This window comes from Neopelma chrysocephalum, unplaced genomic scaffold (genome assembly GCF_003984885.1).
Source record: "Neopelma chrysocephalum unplaced genomic scaffold, ASM398488v2 Primary Assembly neopelma1_23b, whole genome shotgun sequence".
Taxonomy (NCBI): domain Eukaryota; kingdom Metazoa; phylum Chordata; class Aves; order Passeriformes; family Pipridae; genus Neopelma; species Neopelma chrysocephalum.
This window is the reverse complement of record NW_020897692.1, coordinates 694,962-713,802: the sequence shown is the minus strand read 5'-3', so window position 1 is coordinate 713,802 and position 18,841 is coordinate 694,962. Positions and strand designations below refer to the sequence as shown.

Here is an 18,841-nt window from a genome sequence, read left to right as displayed (position 1 = left end):
TCTTCACTCTTTGGTGAAAAATAAACTCTACTGCATATTATAAGAGGGATGGAGAACTCATTTTGGAACGTGTATGGACAATGAACATTACAGAAAAATTAAAAAACATTTCTAAGGCTCTAAGATAGGTAACTATTCTTTCTTCTTCAAGAGACTGCCCACTTACACTCTGGGCAAACTGTGGCAGTCTCCCTTAAATCCTGAAGAGCATCTGCATGTGCAATTGGAAAATGTCGCAAAGAGCTTTGAAGTATTATCTACAAATCTTGGCAAGTAGGGTATTGCAACATCGCTGGAAGCTTCCTTGGTCCGACTGAGGTATATATAATACCTGAGGTATTTGAGTGGACATTTATTCACAAAAAACATGCACATCACCTGAAACTTAGTTGCATAGAATATATTAAACAAATCTAACTATTGTAGTGCAGCAACAGGTCCAGTGGAACTGGAAAACTGATCAGTACTGGAAACAGCAATTTTCATCAAGTACTGCTCAGTATTACGACGAGCGACTGCTGTCTCAATCTTCTGAATCCCTTTCAACTTTCTGAATACTACAATGGGTATGAGCCAGAAACTGCACACCAGACATCAAATTCAAGGACAGCATCCAGGAAGAACAACCCCCAAAACCTAACGGAGCTGCCTATAACATATATTTTTCAGTAGATGGATATATAACAAAATTCCTCCTCAACTATAATTCAGTTGCACCTGTTAGACTACTGACTCCTTTGAGGGAAAGAACATCTTTTATGATTCCTCCATGACCCAGGCATGCTGTTACCTGCTTTGGTGGCAGTGGTTGAAGGCTTGTTTCTGTATGTCACTTGTATATACAAATATGTATTGCAGAAGTTTCATGCAAGTTCATGTAGTTTGAAATATAACTGATTGATATATTGCCTGAATTTGAAACTTGGAGCTGAGTGGCAGAGATGGAGGTGGATTTGCCTGTTATCTGAGAGTACCATGAAGAGCAGCAGTCTGGAGTTTTGTGAACTGAATTGGTCACAAGTGCAAAAATGAGAGCCTGGTTTGGCACTACCACTACAAGGAGAACCTCTACAGAGAAGATCAGGGAAGCTAAGATGATGGCAAAGATGATGATAAACAAGGATCCAATACTGGTAACAACAAAGGTAACAAAGACCCAGTATTGGTCTCTGCCCTACTCCAATCTCTTCCCCACAAGGTCTGAATCTCTCTGATACCATCATAGAAAAGCTGCCAAGTAGGGTAACACAGAAGAAACACTTTTAATGGCTGTAAGAATCTGTGTCTACCTCAATATCAGTCCTCTATATATGGCATTGTTTACAACATTCTAAGAAGCCTTATGAAGTCTACCCACTGGGAAGCTAATATAAACATAGCTTAACTTTAAGCCACAGAATAGCAAAGCCAATTACATCACTGAACAAAACTAATGAATGAGTTCTCAAAAATCTTATGTCAGCCAAAATTATATGGATAAGGCTGACTGAAAAAAAAGTGCCAAGGTCTGTTGCAAAGCTTGTTAACTTTGTATACACCCATAAAAAAATCTCTTACATCTCAACATACTTCACGATTAACAATTACAAATATTTTGAAAATAAAGTAATTTGTCTGTAAGTTCCTCTAAAAAACAGTGGTTGACAAAAAAACAAATGTGAAAGATGGACATGAAAAAAATTTGTTTAAAGGCAACAACAGTTTAGTTTTTCTAACTGGTCCATTTTTATCCCATATGGAATTGAGAAACTTGAAATATTTGGGCAAGGGATTAAGACATGGAATACCTACTATAAAGTATTTGCTAGTTCTATTTTTCATACTTTAAAATGTTATAGCAATAGAAGAGAATTTTGTCTGTTTCACCTAGTCTAAGTCTGACCATAATATAACTTGAAGTTAAAATTTTTAAATATTAAAAAAAATTAAATTATTATGGGTAAAGAATTAGGAAGGATATACACTATATATGTAGCACTGCTATAGTTTTGTCCTGTGCTTCAATGTCACATGAAACTCAGGCTAATCATTCTCATTTAAAATACAAAACTACAAACTAGTTCCATAATTACCTAAAGAAACATCCACTTGAAATTGGGGGTACTTCAAACAGAATTGTGTTCTGCATAATAGTGGTAAGATATAACAACTAATCCTCCATCTTTTACATTTACGTAATCAGAACTGAGTAACTTGGTAGGTATCTCATGCTCCAAACACTCAGCTTATTAATTCAAATACAAATCGTATGCAAATGTCATTAAACTAATAAATGCAAAGTCCGCTAGTCCTTGTTGGCTCCTATTTCGAAACCTTATTCTGAAACATGAAATTCAAAGACTCTTAATAGAAAAGCCTTTTCCAGCAAGTGAAGAAGTTTCAGTTGCAGTTCTTTTCAGCATAGTAGTGGCTCCCAGGACATGGGGAAACTGTTCATATTAATGTAAGTCGTTTAGGGAAAGCACATTGCATATTCTAATTGTAGGTGAGATTATGGCAATAAACCAGCACAAGCTACTAGAGTACTCAACTAAATAGTAATAACTTGGATATGAAATGGTTCTGTTAGGCTCAAGAAAACATTAAATAGAGGTTATACAGCTAGAAAAGCAGCATCAAGATGAGATATGCTTTAGTACTAGTGGTTTATCATCCAAGACAGCCATTTTCTATTTTAAAATCAATCCAAAACAGGAAGGATACAGATGTTGTGCTTTATCTCTGAAAAATCACATTTTATTTTTTTTGCAAAAAGCAAACAAACACAAACACTTAATTTAGTAACCTATACTTTTTGGCACATAAAGTTGGTATACAACTGTATAACCATTCATAAAACTGTCGATACATAAATATTCATACAGTAATCAGTTTGGATCTTTTATTTATGATTCCTGCATTTTGCTGTGTTTTAGCCCTAAATTATCACAGAAATTCCTAGTAGAAGATTTGCTACCATTAGAGAAAGCTAATTTTCAAAATCTAGAAAATCTGAATATTAACCAAAAAAACTCTTTTGAAGCAATGATATACTATAATCAGGACCATCAATTCAGAAGGAAACAAATAATACTGTGTTCAGAGCAGGTGCCAAACTGAGTGGATCAAATACAGTATGGTATACCATTTGAAAAATGCAGATAAAAGAGAATATTGAATAGTTATCATTTCACCATCACCCATGTTTTGTAATAGACAAAGGAATGACTTTTTGAACAAAGAAACGAGAAAATGTAATTAAATATTATCCTGTTTGAAAAAGAACAAAAACTTTGCAATATTTATGTTTTTATAACAAAGCTATTAGCAGAAGTTTTCTTAACTTTTTTTATATCATCGATTTATTTCATTGATATGCAAGACTAAATCATTTTTAACTGATTGGTTCTGCAGTATATATATCTATATATGTATGAATATAGATGGACAGATGCATGTATTTACATATATACATATATTCACACAGATATGTATGCATATACATAATGCATTTTATGAGAAGGATGATTTTCTCCTAAAACACTGAAAAAGATTTGGTTTAAATTCCAGCTCAATATCTATATGTTACAGATGTCCAGCTGTAAACTTTAGAGAATACTAGCCCTCTTTCTTCTAGTCTTTATCTTATCTTTGTATCGGACTTATACCATGTGATATATGTCATCTGGGACAATGGAACTAGCATTAATAAGAGATATACAGGAAAAAACAAAGATAAAAGAGTTTGTGTTCTGAAGCTCAGCTCTTGCACAGACGCTTATATAATCTTAATGGTGACACTACTTTTAATACATATGAAATTTAGCATATGCACAGCTCTTTCAAGATCTACCCTCAAATGACTTGTTTTAGAATGATTTTTTTCAAACAAACATCAATAAAACAAAAGCAAAGCAGCAATAATGAAGGTAAAAAGATTCTACCTCTCTTTCATCCATCTTCAGCCATTGTTTGGGATCATCCTCAGTGGCTAGGAAAGCTATCAGATCTAAGGCAGTAAGCCTTGTCTGACGTCTGGACGACACAAAAATAAGAACAGGCTTGGCTGGAGAATGACTCCGAATTGCTGTTGAGGAAAACAGAACTTAAGAATTAGGCCCTTTAAAGACAAAATTTAAGAGTTTCTCTTTGCAATATATAGACAGATGACAGACCTCTCTGAAGATGACATATAGGTATAGATGCATACTTTGTCTTAGATGAGCATATACCTAATAATAATGGCCAGTCTTCGCGAACGAAGATTTGGGGAAAGGTCTTTTACCTTTCCAGCCTGCGCAATGGATTTTTTAGGTGAGACACAGCCTGCGCTGAACTGAGCCCACCCTTTAATCCTAAGGTTCATCTGCCGGGGCCAAGCAAGCTTGGACAATGGCAGTGAGGTCCTCAGGACGTAGGTTTGTTTAGAGTGACCTTCTCATAGATGGATGGCCTCACAGGGCTAACGAGCTACCATCTGCCCGGGGGACTTGGGATTCGAACCCGTGGTCGCAGCAGTGAGAGTCCTGCATGCTAACCACTAGGCCACCACCTCTGAACCAAAGACCATAAAATTACGCTTAGCTGAGTCTGAGTTAAGCGCCCTGACACTTCAGTGATCATTGTGAGCTAATTAAGAGAATTGGTTAGGAAAAAAACCCGACAAAACACCACAAAACCTAGAGAACCTTTCTAGACTTCAACGCTTGTGAATTTCTCTATCTCAGCGTAATAAATACGTTAATGTTTTTTCTACCCTATTGGGGTATGCTATTTCAGATAAAGTGCCATCAAAGTCTAAAACTTGCTTTTTGCCCAACCCTTCTGTGTTTACTAATTAGTCTGACATACTTAAACCAATTATGTTTTAGAACTTTTTAAAAAGCATTTTCTTGCTCAGCCCATTATGGAAAAGTTGGAGGTTGCAAGCAAATTTTTATGGTCCCAGGAATAAGTATTGCCATGAAAATGCTAAAATAACCTTGACTGTGTGATGTCAAACAAGTGGGGAACAGAGCCTTCAATAAATCATATTTCTACAGATTTTCTAGCATCAACAAGCACAGAAGAACGAACAGGTGTACCTAGAATTTTCAAATACACTAAGTCACTTGTAAATCCATTTGTGTGTTTTCTCATATAATTCTCATTCTAGCAATTAAATTTATGTATTGTTAATTTCTGAAAACTATTTCCTACTATCCATCTCCACATATTGTTCCCCAGTTCATCAATACTACCCACCATGTGCTCCTGCATATACACACACTATGCAGTTGTGAAATTATTGAGATAGGATAATTCATGTGTTTTTATATCTCACAACTATATATGCCAATATATCTATATATTTTAAAAGCCCAACATCTAATGGATTTTTGTTGCTTTAGGAACAGGTGTGGCAGAATAGCCCAAGACAGATTTATTGTTCATTAGTGTTTTTGTACAATGCTCTTGTGGAGGTGTAAATAATCCGAGCTGTCAAGATTGGTCTCTAGTCCACAATCAATACTTTGCTTCTGTCATAAGGCTAATTAAAGCAGCTAAAAAGTCACCTCACAAATGTCACCTCACAATCAACAGCAGTTCACATTACAAAATTTATTTTGGAGGTTATTTTTAATTGATATAATAAATATTCCTTATGTAACCAAACCGAAACATGTTCAAATAAAATACGAGAGTTGTTCCTAAATCTATCCTGCTTGCCAGATTGGTTAAGAATAAAAAATTGGAAACAGAAGCATATCTGGATGCACTAGAAATTTTGAATTTTATGGTTATTGCTTTGAAACTAGAATTATAGGAGGTTAGCCTGACTTGCAACTTCTGTTCACAATTTTTTTAATGCTAACATACAGTGGTCCATATGAAAATACCTCAGCAGATTAATAATATGAATGGTTTTATTACTTTCTAAATTTCAAATATTTTTACACAAATGTTTCTTTATGGTGTCAAACACTAAGAGAAAACACATTTTATTTCCCCTTCACTAGCACTAACTTTATTCTTCTGTTCTAAATACATTACATTCTTCTGTTACATGTTGCATTTGCAGCACACTTTATGTTTCAGACAAATAGCTTTGGGTCATTAGCAGAGCAGATTCCCCCAGTACATGCCCAGAGTACATACAGTAACATATGTTGCAAATGTGCTGCAAATGAACCATGTAAAGTCTTTTTTTCTTTTACAGAAAGAAGGAAAAGGTCTAGGAACTTGTTGCTTACCCTGAAATGCAGGTTTGTTCATGCTAGCCATGCGAGGACAGTAATGCTGACCAGGGAAGCCCTGAATGTGCACCTCCAGAGGAACAGGACGTACTGATGGTCGGAAGTTGAACAGACCCATCTACAGGAGAACATTTTTTTTTTTCCAAGTTTAACATTGAATTATCTTATAAATTGCTATTTTGTTTTTCTGCAAGACGAATATCTCTCTTCTAAAACTTTTTTTCATACCTGATTAATGTTTAGCCAGTCAGCAAGGTCTCTGGCATTTGCTAAAGCAGTGGATAAACCAACTACTCTTACAGGCTTCTCGGTGTGCGATGAGATAAAGTTTGTTCGAGACACAATGACTTCCAATACTGGTCCTCTCTCATCCCCTAGTAAATGAAAATTGCATTGAAAAATAGAGAAAAAGAAAAGCTTCAGATGTCAAAAAGTACATTCACATCATAAATACCAATACACTTGTTCAAATTTAGCAACAATTCTCATTCAAAATAACAAAATGTGCTCACCCAGAAGATGGATCTCATCTATGATAAGAATGGCAACTTTCTGAACATAGCTTCTGTTCTGCCAGCTTCTGCTGACACCATCCCACTTCTCTGGGGTAGTAACAATCAGGTCAGCTTGGGCAATGGCTCTCATATCAGGAGTCACATCTCCTGTCAACTCTACAACCCTGTAATCAAGAAAGATGGTGGCTTGGCTTTGCAAAGCTTTAAAACATCTTAATGTTCAAATATTTACTCCTAAACTTAAATTCTTTAAAGAGTAAAGCAATTTTGTTTCTCATCAAATACATTCAGTAGGATTTCTGAAATTGTTTTAAGTAAATAAACTTGTCTCTGTTTCCCTAGCAAATACCATATAAATACCAAATACCATTCCTTAGCAAAACCATATAAAAAGAAGAGGATGAATATGAGTCCCAATCCATCTATGGTTAGTTTTCCAAAATGAAGATAACATTATATTAGTATGATACAATGTGAATCATAACATCCTGTCATATCCAGGATGAGAGCTTTCTAGAAAGCTACCAAGTTGCTGCCTGCTGTTCTGCATAGATCTCTGGTTTGAATAATGAAGCTAAACTGCAGTCTGTATTGCATTTGTTGGTGAAGGTCTATTAAGACTGGTGCAGAAATTATCCTGAGATCATTTTTTGGGAAGATTAGTAGAGTTTTTCCAGTTGTTTGCCTCATTATGTCTTCTACAAACAGCATTTATGATGATCCATCATTTCAGATGGATCCATTAGAATGGATATTTGACATTTCAATTACACATTCTACATCCAGTTGAATAAAAATTCCTCATGGTAATGTGTATTTTCTGTTCAAAATTTAAGTCACAAGTAATTGTAAATTTCAGAAAGGAAATATTACCTGAAAATATTTTAACTCATTGCTACAATAATAACAGGAATATCACTGGTAATTTCATGTACACACAGTAGCACTTCTTTGTCATGAAACCTGTGGTGTGCTTTGAGCTTAACTTAGGAAAAAAGCGATACATAGAAAAGACAAAGGCCCTAAATAATGCATCCTATGGATAATAATTTTAATTCAGAAAACTATAATTTTGCAAAACCATCACCATGACTGATGTACCTCACAGGTCATAAAGTAATGGCTGAGCAACACCTGAGAAGATCATCAAGAAATTAAAGTAACCAAGCAATAAAATTATATTAATTTATACATGAAGGGCATCATAAGATTACTAGTACACAGTCCATGCAAGTCCTGTATGTTCCTTAGAGCTGAGGTTTCTAATGAAAGGTTATTTTGAGTTACATTTTCAATTTCCAAGGATATTGTAGAGTGAAATCTCAGCTTCATATTTGTTATACTGGCAAGTAAGGAGAATGCAAATAGCTCAGTATCTCTTTCTTAGTTTTGATTTTGCTATCACTACAATGACTATTGACAGTGCTTTTTAAGAACTAGAAATTTGAAGGACAGTATATAATTGAAACCTATTTTGAAATACTCATAAGTATTCTGTAGATTTTATTCATACTTGATGGGCTGTTCTTTTGCTTCTCATTTCTCTGATTAGGTAAGGAGAAACATACTTTTTACCAAGTTTTTCTTCAATCCTAACTTTCCAGTCCTCAATTCTCTCACGGACGAGTGCTTTTAAGGGTGCAATATACACTGCCTGTGAAAGAAATGTCACAAAACCAGAAGTTAAACAAGAAACCTTTATTACAGAGTACCTACAACATATAATATTTGTGAGATTTGAACATACTCATAATCTATAAAATGAATAAGGCCTGAGTTCCTTAAATGACCTATAACAGGATTATATTTAAAACAAGCATAATGCTTGAAAAAATGGTTTTGTTTCCTGAGACATTAATAAGCAAAAAAATTAAGATAAAGAATAATTTCTTGACATTGAAATATTTATCATATCATTTAAAATAAAACACCACTTATATAAATAATGCCTTTTTTTTTTTACCAGGACTATAAAATCAGCGGGTTAACATTCTAGAACAGAAATAATTTGAATTTCTAGCACGCAATATCTTACCCAATTTCTAGTTACGTCATTAAACTATTAAAACATTACCAGTTAAATAAAAAAGCTGATTATTTTAAGCTAAATGTCACAATATTTTTCTCAAAGAAGTCTGCAGTGCAGAGGGGGATACTCTCACATGTACAAACAATACTTACTTACAGATTTATGGTCAAAAATTCTGAAGCTTTTGAACATGAAGAAACTGCTCATGAAAAATTCACATACCTTCTTTAAAATGTATAGCCATGCTTTCAGCTTTATTAAAACCTAAAATATATATTCCTTTAAGAACTGGCTACTTTGTATGTCTCACAGATATTCTGAAAGTGCATGAGTGTTTTTTTTACCTCACTTGGACTAACTAATTACATGAAGATACTGAAATTTCAAAGATGATTAAGGTATTTATGTACTCAATTTCTGTTAACTTAAAGTTTATTCTTTCTTAAATCTTACACCCAGATACAAAGATCTTTCCCAAAGAGTTTAAAGTTAAAATGTGGTTAACTAAGACAAGATAGCTAAGTCAAGAAACAGATATATATTCAAGAAACAGATATATATTCACTTTGAAAACAACTTTGAGTTGTTCAGCTTTTATGAAATTTAAGGCACTGGGGGAAGCTGTAACAGAAAATTGGTTTGTAGTAATTAATTGCAACTTATTTGTTTAAATAAAAGAGAGACTGGGCAAGTTGTTTTCACATGGAAGGGAATTAATAAAACAGTACTACTGCTAGTAGAAGGAGATTAAAGCAGGAAACGTAGTTAAGTAAGGAAGAAAAGGAAATCCAGCATGCCTGTATGTCACGTTTGTAGATTTAACTCTAGTAGTACACTGATTAAAATAAAAAATTGAAATAAAAGCATAATGTACATAATGAAATGCTGTTTTGTATCCAGACAGATATAAATTGGAGACATTAAAATTCAGTTTCCCATAGTATTTTTCTAGACTTTCGTATTGCTGAAAACATGGTAATACAAAATGAGTCTAATAAACCTATTTTACAAACCTTTGATGTGGGATACTTGTTAAAAACTCTAAAGATGGCTAATTCAGCCGCAACAGTTTTTCCAGAACCTGTAGGCGCTCCAAGAAGAACATTGCAGTCTGTGTGATAAAGGGTATGAAATATCTGTGTCTGGATAGGATTGAAGTGTGTGAATTTGTACAGGACTTCATATTCTGGATGTCCCAAGGCTGTAACAGGCAAAGGCTGAAGATCTAGAAGCTCTATAACCACAAAATAATTGTAAGACAAGATATGCCATGACATAACATAGCTTACTATGAAGATAAATATATTAACCAGTAATTTAGTGCAATAATATCTCATATGACACAGAGTCCATATTTCAGTAATTGTTCACTTTGATGAAGAATAATGAAAAGTTGTTTTCATAGCTCTGAAATATTTCTGCAAGGACTGTTTTAAGTACTCTGATAGCTGTGAAACAGTTATTTGCATAGATTAATCTTTTTCTTATAGCTGTTTTCTTTTTACCTTTACTACTTACTTGTAGTAAGTTCTAAACTCACTGTATTACATTATATGTATGTCCAGGTCTTATGATAACAGAATGTTGAGTATTTCAAGGTCAAGGAAAAAATCTATTAAGGGAGGAAGGATTCTTTGGAGTTTCCAAGTTGATGGAGTAACACAAATCAGATGAGTACAACTAAATTTTGCATCTAATTCTTTAAACATGTAATTAAAGACATAATCTTAATAAATAAACAAGCAGCTTTTCAATATATGATTTTCAATATATCTTGAGGGCATCTGCTATCCAAACAATTAGAGACTCTGGAATTTGGAAGATGATATATATAACCAGATTGGATTTGGAATTCTACCAAATTAAGGAGACTGCAGTGATTCTGCTATGCAGATGCTTGCTTTGAAGTTTGGTTTGATTTTTTTTTTTGTGGCTGGAGGTCTCCCTGTCTTTTCAGGGTGCTTCGCATTAAGGTATGATATGGGAGTCATAAAATCTACTGAGGCAATGATGCCTAATATTCTTCACATGTTTTTCACTGATACCTTATGGCTGTTTTATCATTCCCACGGAAATGGTGATTTCTTGGGCTCTGTCAAGGAGAAAGAAGCCTTTTTTTGCCTAGCAGGGCCTCTACGTACTTCATTGTTGAGTGGGAACCAGATGGGAATTGAAATCAATTACCATAAATCCTAGAGGCTCCATAACTGGTGATGTGTAAATATCTTTCTGTTTCTTCTGAATAGTAGTCAGTGATCAGTCAATTAGATAAAAAGGTTACACATGCTTTTCCAGACACTGTAGGTACAGTATAACAATAGCTAAACACTTCACAAACACATGTGAATTTATGCATGCCAAAGGACAACACCGTATGAGAAGTGAGTATTTCTGAAGGCAATCACTTCACAGACTGCTAGATGAGCCAAATGTAATTGCAGTGGAAAGGTTTTACAATGACATCAGGCCCAATGAATGTATAAAGCAATTTATGTATCCAAAAAAAAGAAGCAAAACACAAACATATGCTTCTGTGCCAAGTGTTAAAAAGAGGGGGAGGGGAAGGCCACGACTTGATGAGATGAAATGTGGTGGTGTGCTGTAACAGTGCTTAGTATGATAAATTTATCTTAGCAAAAATAGTAAAATATTTCATATTTTCAAAATTTTAGCACTGTTTCTTTTGTCTTTGATGAATGCCATTTAAAATACACTCCAAGATTATTTTTAACTAGTCCAGAAGAAAAGCAAAGCTTACAAGCACTAAGATAAGACATACTGTAACACAGAGATTGCCTTAGTTTTATATGACAGATTCTATTTTCTTACGGTTTATAGAGAACCTGGAGTAACTAAAAGGCTGGTATTATGCTGAGCTGGTATTATGCTGGTATTAAATGAGCTGCCTTTTGTTCAGGAACTGAAAAATTTAGAGAGCTGGAGAAGTAATATCACAAAGTGAAATTCCATAAATTCTTCTCTGATGAAGCAGAAGTAAGAGTTTTATTGCACTAACATAAGAAAAATACATATGAGCAATATTAATTAAAGCAAAAGGATCAAATTTGAAGTTACCTGTGTGGGGTGGATGTCTCTCTGGAAGAATTAAATGTTGAAAATTTATGATACATACAGCCTCTGCTCCTAACCATCTATCAGACACAGCTCGAATGTAATATTGAGAAGGAAGAGGTTCAAAAATTGGGATTGTGAACACCAGCAGTTGAGGTTCTTTAGTAATGACCTAGTGCGAACAGGTAGAGAATAATTACTGCATAGAAAAATCAATAACTTGAAAAATCACAGTTTGGCTCACTTGCATAAGCATTACTAACACAAAACAATAAAGTATGTGTGCACCTCCATGTGCTAAATGTTTACATCTTTACAACATATTTCACCACTGGGAATGTATTTTGCTTCCATGGTCTTCAAAGGACAAAAATAAGGCTGTCTCTTCATCTTTTTCTTTAACAGATAAAACCATTAGAGTCTTTCTTTTTTTCACCTGAAAATAACTGTCCCAGCAAAGAAGGAAGAAAAAAAGGGACATTTGAGATTAGAAAACATTGTTGTGGGAGTCCAAGCTTATCAAGTACATCTGAATCTGAAAGCTTTGCTACTGATTTGAAAATCTGCTTGGGTCAAAATACAGTTTGACATTACAAATCCTCATCTCACTAACTTTATTTTTGTCTTGCTACGAGATTCTGAACAAAATCTGTTACCTGTTTCTTTTGAATGATGAAATACTCTGAATGATAAATGTGATCATTAGTAGGATCTTCTACCCAAATCCACCAGGGCTCTCCAACAGTGCCATGTACCTTTAAGAGTAGAAAAAAAAGTTTTCTTTTAGTTGTAACAAGGTTCTCTAGATTTGCTAGTTATATTCGATATATTTCTAAATGACACAGGCTCACAAAGGAATACAGAAATACAGAAAGCACAAAATAACATTTTGAATTAGATCAGTGCTTAAAGATTACGTTTCAATAAGAGTTTGCTTAAAGTAGGTATCAAGTAAATGGACATGATATAAATGCAACTGAAGGTAGTGCCTCAGCTGTTTATAAATAGACTGAACTGCCAGCGTTTCCTCTAGGCTCCTATGAATGCTTCCGCTTTATTCCTCCCTGTACTTCTGCCTTTGGATTCTGCATGGAGGATTGTCTTTTGCTATTGTCTGCTCATTTTTTGATCAAAACCATTCTCTCAGGAAACATTGGACACTGAATTGTGACATTCCTCTCTCCTTCTCTCTCTTCCTCTCTCTTCTAGAAAGATACAGGAAGGGGATTCTGAAGGCTACAGATTGTAGTCATTGCTACAGGTGAAGTGAGAAGAACATAAATAGAGCTGTCTCTTGATGATGTTCCTGCCATCTGGCAACAGTTTTTTCCATCGTAGATTTTTGTTTGCTTTGTTGTGTACCTTACTTTGCAATACCAGCCACAAATCATAGCTAGGTGGGATTCTCTGTTAAGATTTTTTTGTTTCTTTAACAGAATAAATAACTTGTGCCAATGAACAAGTATTTTACTTAAATATCTAGGAAAATAAAGAAAAATGCATAGTACAGGTGTACAGAAGACATACTATTAAACGAACATAGATTTCTGATGTTTCTGGTGAGGACTGTGATAAATTGCAAAATCAGAAGATGAAAAAAAAAGTTGGAATTATTCCTGAACTTAATAGAAAAAAAAGACAAAGTGCATAGTTGCTTCTAAAGGCAATTATAACACTACAGGAATTTGGTATTGATTCACACAGTATGCATTATTTTCAGCATAATTTGTTCTTGTGGATGTGTCGGAAAACAGCCTGTAATGGTTTTTGAAGACAAAAACACGTACAAAGAATAGAACCGAGGTGCTTTTGTCTCCTTTTTACCACAGTTGCACAATAGAGAAGTAGATGGACATTCATTTAAATTTCACTAGCAGCTTCACTGGGACCTGAAGCAGTGAAACTGAAAGGACACAGGTTACTGCAGGTGACATTTTGCAAAATGGCAGTGAGACTATTATTTCATCAGGAGAATTGAAGAGAAGAAAGAAGAATTAAGGAAGGTGATTAAGTTCAAAGCTCAGAAATTTTATTATTAACTGTAATAGCACCCTAATTTTGGAGAGTCCTGTGGAAAAACTGCAGGGCAATCTGGGCACAGGAAACGCAACACTCTCTCCAGTAATGATTCTCAAGAACTCTGGGGAGCTCTTAAGAACTGACACATACCGGTATTTGGGGCAACCATCACCCTAAAAACCGCATGTCTGATATATGACTCGGCTAATTAATACTAGTTGCATTATTCTGTATTTCTGATGGACTACTCCTGACTGCAGTAAGGCTTAATTGCATGTTTATAGTCCTTTGCTCCTAACAAAAGATACTGGATATGGCTTGCTCACATGCTTTTACTGAACTTAAGGGCTTCCAGCACTGAAAACTAAAGCCATTAAAGATCAAGATGATGTCATATCTCATGACTACCAAAACATATCTTTTTTCATTTGTAACAGTAAGTGCAAAATTTGTGATGAGATCGTTCTAGAATTAAGTATTCAGGTAAAGGAACAAACTTAAAACCATGAAATGTTAGCCAAGCAGGGTATTTTAGTCAAGTATGGTATTTAATTTTTTAATATTCTGGTTTTATTTGATTACTCCAATTTTTTGAATGGAACTTTTTAACAACTAGCTTTTGTACCAATTACAGCTATACCTATAAGTTTCTATGGATATAGTCTGAAAAGCTTGCTAAAATACTGTGTGATGATGGAAAAGCAGTTTCAGAGTGTCAAATTTAAGACAGTTATTACTTTTCAGAGACTATTAAAATTTAACAGCTTTATTTATTCACTGTGATAGAAGTTTCATTTACTGAAGAAACAAGAAAATCAACAGCCGTGTTACAAAAATAAAAAAGTGAAAAAATGTTTTCCAAGTTTTTATGAGTACCAATATACAAATTCATATAAAACCAGCTCCTTAAGTTGAATTGATAAAACAATCATAACGTTTCCAAAGCAACCACTAGAAAAACTGTGTAAAGGGATTACAGCAGAAAATAGACTTTTGACAAAATTTTGCTATAACTTTAGAATTTCAGAGTCAAAATAACAGTATTGGACCCCTTTTCAACTTGTAAAAATACAGAGGAACTTGGATTTTGTAGAAAAATCTAAAAATGTATTGAGAAATTACCTTTTATTAAGATAAAGTTTAATACAAAGAACAGTACTTTTTTTTGTATTTAACAGATTACAGGTAAAGTGGATGAAAGACTGAATAATAAAAATTTGTTTCAATCCTAAAAAGTAATGTCTTTTTTGCCTTCTGAAGTATTGTATATAAAAAAGGAAGCAAAAAATATGCCAGTTATAATTCATGGTAGGAATTCACTTAAATATTTCTGTAATAAATTCAGGCAGCCAAACAACATTAAACTTTCTATATTTTCATTGCTAATTTCCCATTTCTAAGACAATTTAGTGAAACTTCCAAAATAAATAAAAAAAAAATTTAGGCCAGGACAATAAAATTCTAAAGTAATTTAAATGTTTGTGGAATAAATTTCTAATTTACTTGTGATTAAGGTAAATTTGTAATATAAGCAATTTTAAAATTAATTTTTAATCAAAGAATAGACACAGTATCCACCTTTCAAAATAATTTATCTTAAGTGTAAATCTCATAAGCATAAAAGAAGAAAAATACGTTGAGATATCTTTTTTCTGTAGAAAGTTTCAGAAGATTTTTTTTCTCTGTAGAAGTTTCTGAAGTACCAGCAACAATACAATGCCCCCATGTGGACACATATATTTAATTTAGATTTATGTTAAATCTATTTCTAATGAATAGCTTCTGAATCAAAGGGTAGATCTAAATCTGCAACTAGTACAACTCCTTTTATATAAATTTGCACCATAAAATACAGATGAATATAACCCCAAATGCATCTCAGCTTTTGTGTTCAGACAAGTCCCCAACAGAAAAAAAGGCATAGATTTGTGAAAGTACATTTGTAAAGCCATAAAGAGCAGCAGAACTTGGCATACATGAACTGCATTTCAAGGCTTTATTTGAATGTGTTTGCCATTCATTCACAGTTCAGAGACTCACTCGTGTCTCCCTTTCTCTTCCTTCTCCTTTTTGGGCATAAAACTAATCTGTGTGTGGCTACTGGTAATATCCAGCATAAGCATTTGCCTCAACATGTTATAAACAGCCCAATCCCGTAAGAATCAACAGAAATAAAAAGATGGTCTTTGCCTGCCTTCTTCTACAAAAGTCATAAAGGCCATTCAATTCCTGTTATCAAACTTGCTCTTTAGCTAAAATAAATATTTTTTTCTTATCCAAACAGCTACAGACTACCTGTAATCATCGCCTTTATTGAAGCTAAATTAATGCTTCCTGTCCTTCCTCCTCCTCCTCTTTTTTTTACCTGGTCATTCCACGTGAAGTCGGGAGTGATGTTCAGCCGAACTCGGAGCACTGTGCGGGTAATTGGCTGAATTGTTGCTTCCATTATGATGGAGGGTATTTGATGGACACACTGTTTTACCTTTAACCCAATCTTCACATGATGCAGCATATGACCTGCCAAGAAAACATTAGGTGTAACAAATTTGCATTTCCAGGAAAAAGAATACAACTCTGACTTTCAGATAGGCTTCCAGAGAGAAGTATTATTGCTTGCTTGTTTTGCTCTTAGGTGCGTAAATGTCTGACTCTCTTGACCTGGCATGTCTGAATGTTTTGTAATACTTAACTTGAATTAGCAATTTAGTGCCTAGAAAAATCAGTATTAACCCCCCTGCTGGCTATAACTAAGGGGTTAAAATAACTATTAAGACTTCACACTGAAAACATATGTCAAGCTACTTCTCTCTCCATTACTGACTTTTTGACCAGGTTGTTATCAAGCTTTTTTAAAGCACGAATACTGACTTTTTACTTAATGAAGGGCATACAGTTGAACTTCTTCAATTCCTGTGTAGTGATTCAAGGCAGATGGAATGCTTCATAGAACTGAATAAAGGTAGTTAATAGGTTAAAAATGCACATGAGCAAACATCTCACAGCAGCTCTGATTTTTCAGAATATACCAGTATGTAACTAAGACAAAGGAAAAACTAAATGTTGCAATGTTTTTTCATTTTCTATCCCCATCATGGTAACTAAGGCAATAAAGAGATTATATTAATTAAGAAAAATGTCCTACTTGAATTTTACAGCTCAAATCTCTGTTCCCTTGCTCTCCATTTTAAATATAAAACAAAGCATGTAGCAGTGATTTGTTTCCTGAAAAATACTGCACCTTCCAGCTTATTTGCGGAAAGACGCTTAATTTATTACATTTTTCACTGAAATTGCTTATGTAATTATCTGGAGCATATTTTAGATTTTAATTGTGATGGTCATAAGTACTCCCTGTTAAAAGCTACCTTATCAATGGCTACTACTATTTTCTGTTATGTGGTTCCTTAACCACACTTACCCATGTGCACACTTACTGACTAAAAAAAAAAAAGGGAGAAGAAGTCCTATTATTTGCGTTATGTGCAGGGTGAAAAGGTTATACAACCTTTTTCTTGCAAAGAAAATAATAATTTAGGTGCATAGCATCTTGCAATTGCTATTTTTTCAGTTTTCCTTATTTTAAAAAACTGGCAGATATTGCCTCACACAGGTGTTTATTCCCTGAAGAAATGAATGGTGATCTTGCTTAAGAAACAAATCCCTAATACAACAGTTTTAACAGTTATTTAATCAGTTTAATTTCCAGTTGGTAAAACTGCAGCAAGTTATTAAAATATATCAATATTACAGCATTTTCGCACATGGACTAGCATTTGCAATTAGAGGTAAAAGTTCAGAAATCAGGTTAAATAAAGGCAGACGACAAATATTCAAAGATATGACTCAATAAACCTATGCAGGCAAGTACACTTTTTCATGCCAAAAATCACTTTATCATGACGTGTGAGGTGAACCACGCTTGTACAGGACACGCTTGTACAGGACAGCACTGAGGTTTTTTGACACTTACCTGCTAGGGGAAAATAAGGCTCCCCTCCCAACTTCTACAAAATATAAAACTCTCTCCCCCTAGCTGCCTCCCCCCACCCCTTTTTCTTTAAAATATTCACATTATGAGAAACCATCAATGGCATTTAAGAAATATTAAAAGCTTCTGAAGAAAAGCTGATCATTCAAGAAAATAGGCATGTTTAAAAAAAAGAATAAATTTTGCTTATTTACAATGATTGTCATCTGTATTTTGAAGAAAAAACAACTAAGACTGTTTATCTCAGATAACACAGTGATTTCCTGGCTTTCTGGAAACTCCATGGTTACACTGCAATAGCACATAAACTGGTGTTGACCAATTCATGGTACACTGGAATCCGGGATCTGTGCACACAACATGCTCTTCGCTCACTTTTATCTCCCGCTAAGCCATGGACTGAGTTAGCCAGCTCCTGTCTTTGTTATTCTATCTCCAAGGTCACAAAAACATTAAAAAAGGAAGAAACACAAAGACTGAAACTAGTCCTATGGAATCAGAAAACAAGGCAGCACCTGGAAGTTGTACCTTTTCTCATTTCAACATGGCTTTTAATTAAAAATAAAAATAAGGTGTCTGCCAGGCAAGCACTTCCTTCATATCCCTCAGATAGAGAGGCTAGACAGGAGGAAGTGTGCCAAGTATCTGGACTTCACAGAGATGCACAGATCAACTTGCTTTGATATTTATAAGGCTGAAGAACACGAAATATCACTACATATAATCAGCAATGACCTATTTTCACAGTCAATTCCCAAGTCTCATCTACTTTCTAACTAAGTTAATATAAAACAAAACTAGACAAATTGCAGGTATATATAGATACATTTTCATCTGGTCAATACTAGTTCTACTACACTGAAGGAAGCAAAACTGGTTTTGCATTTTAACACAAAATTTCTTTCTTCTCCAAGGGTGGGTATGGAGAGAAAGACTCATTAAAAAAAAAAAAGAGAAAAGAAAAGAAAAGAAAAGAAAAGAAAAGAAAAGAAAAGAAAAG

At 34.2% G+C, this 18,841-nt stretch overlaps 1 protein-coding gene across 2 annotated transcripts in view; it reads right to left on the bottom strand.

The window, feature by feature from the left end:
- Nucleotides 1-18,841, bottom strand: part of ASCC3 (activating signal cointegrator 1 complex subunit 3) — a 267,886-nt gene that overhangs the window by 63,382 nt on the left and 185,663 nt on the right. For both annotated transcript variants that reach the window (XM_027694522.1, XM_027694514.1), the window contains exons 22-30: nt 16,216-16,370; nt 12,488-12,586; nt 11,835-12,003; nt 9,773-9,993; nt 8,299-8,384; nt 6,728-6,894; nt 6,444-6,589; nt 6,213-6,333; nt 3,924-4,066 (exon numbers count right to left, since the gene is read on the bottom strand). In XM_027694522.1, the coding sequence (XP_027550323.1) occupies nt 3,924-4,066; nt 6,213-6,333; nt 6,444-6,589; nt 6,728-6,894; nt 8,299-8,384; nt 9,773-9,993; nt 11,835-12,003; nt 12,488-12,586; nt 16,216-16,370 (1,307 nt within the window). The remainder of the gene's footprint in view (nt 1-3,923; nt 4,067-6,212; nt 6,334-6,443; nt 6,590-6,727; nt 6,895-8,298; nt 8,385-9,772; nt 9,994-11,834; nt 12,004-12,487; nt 12,587-16,215; nt 16,371-18,841) is intronic.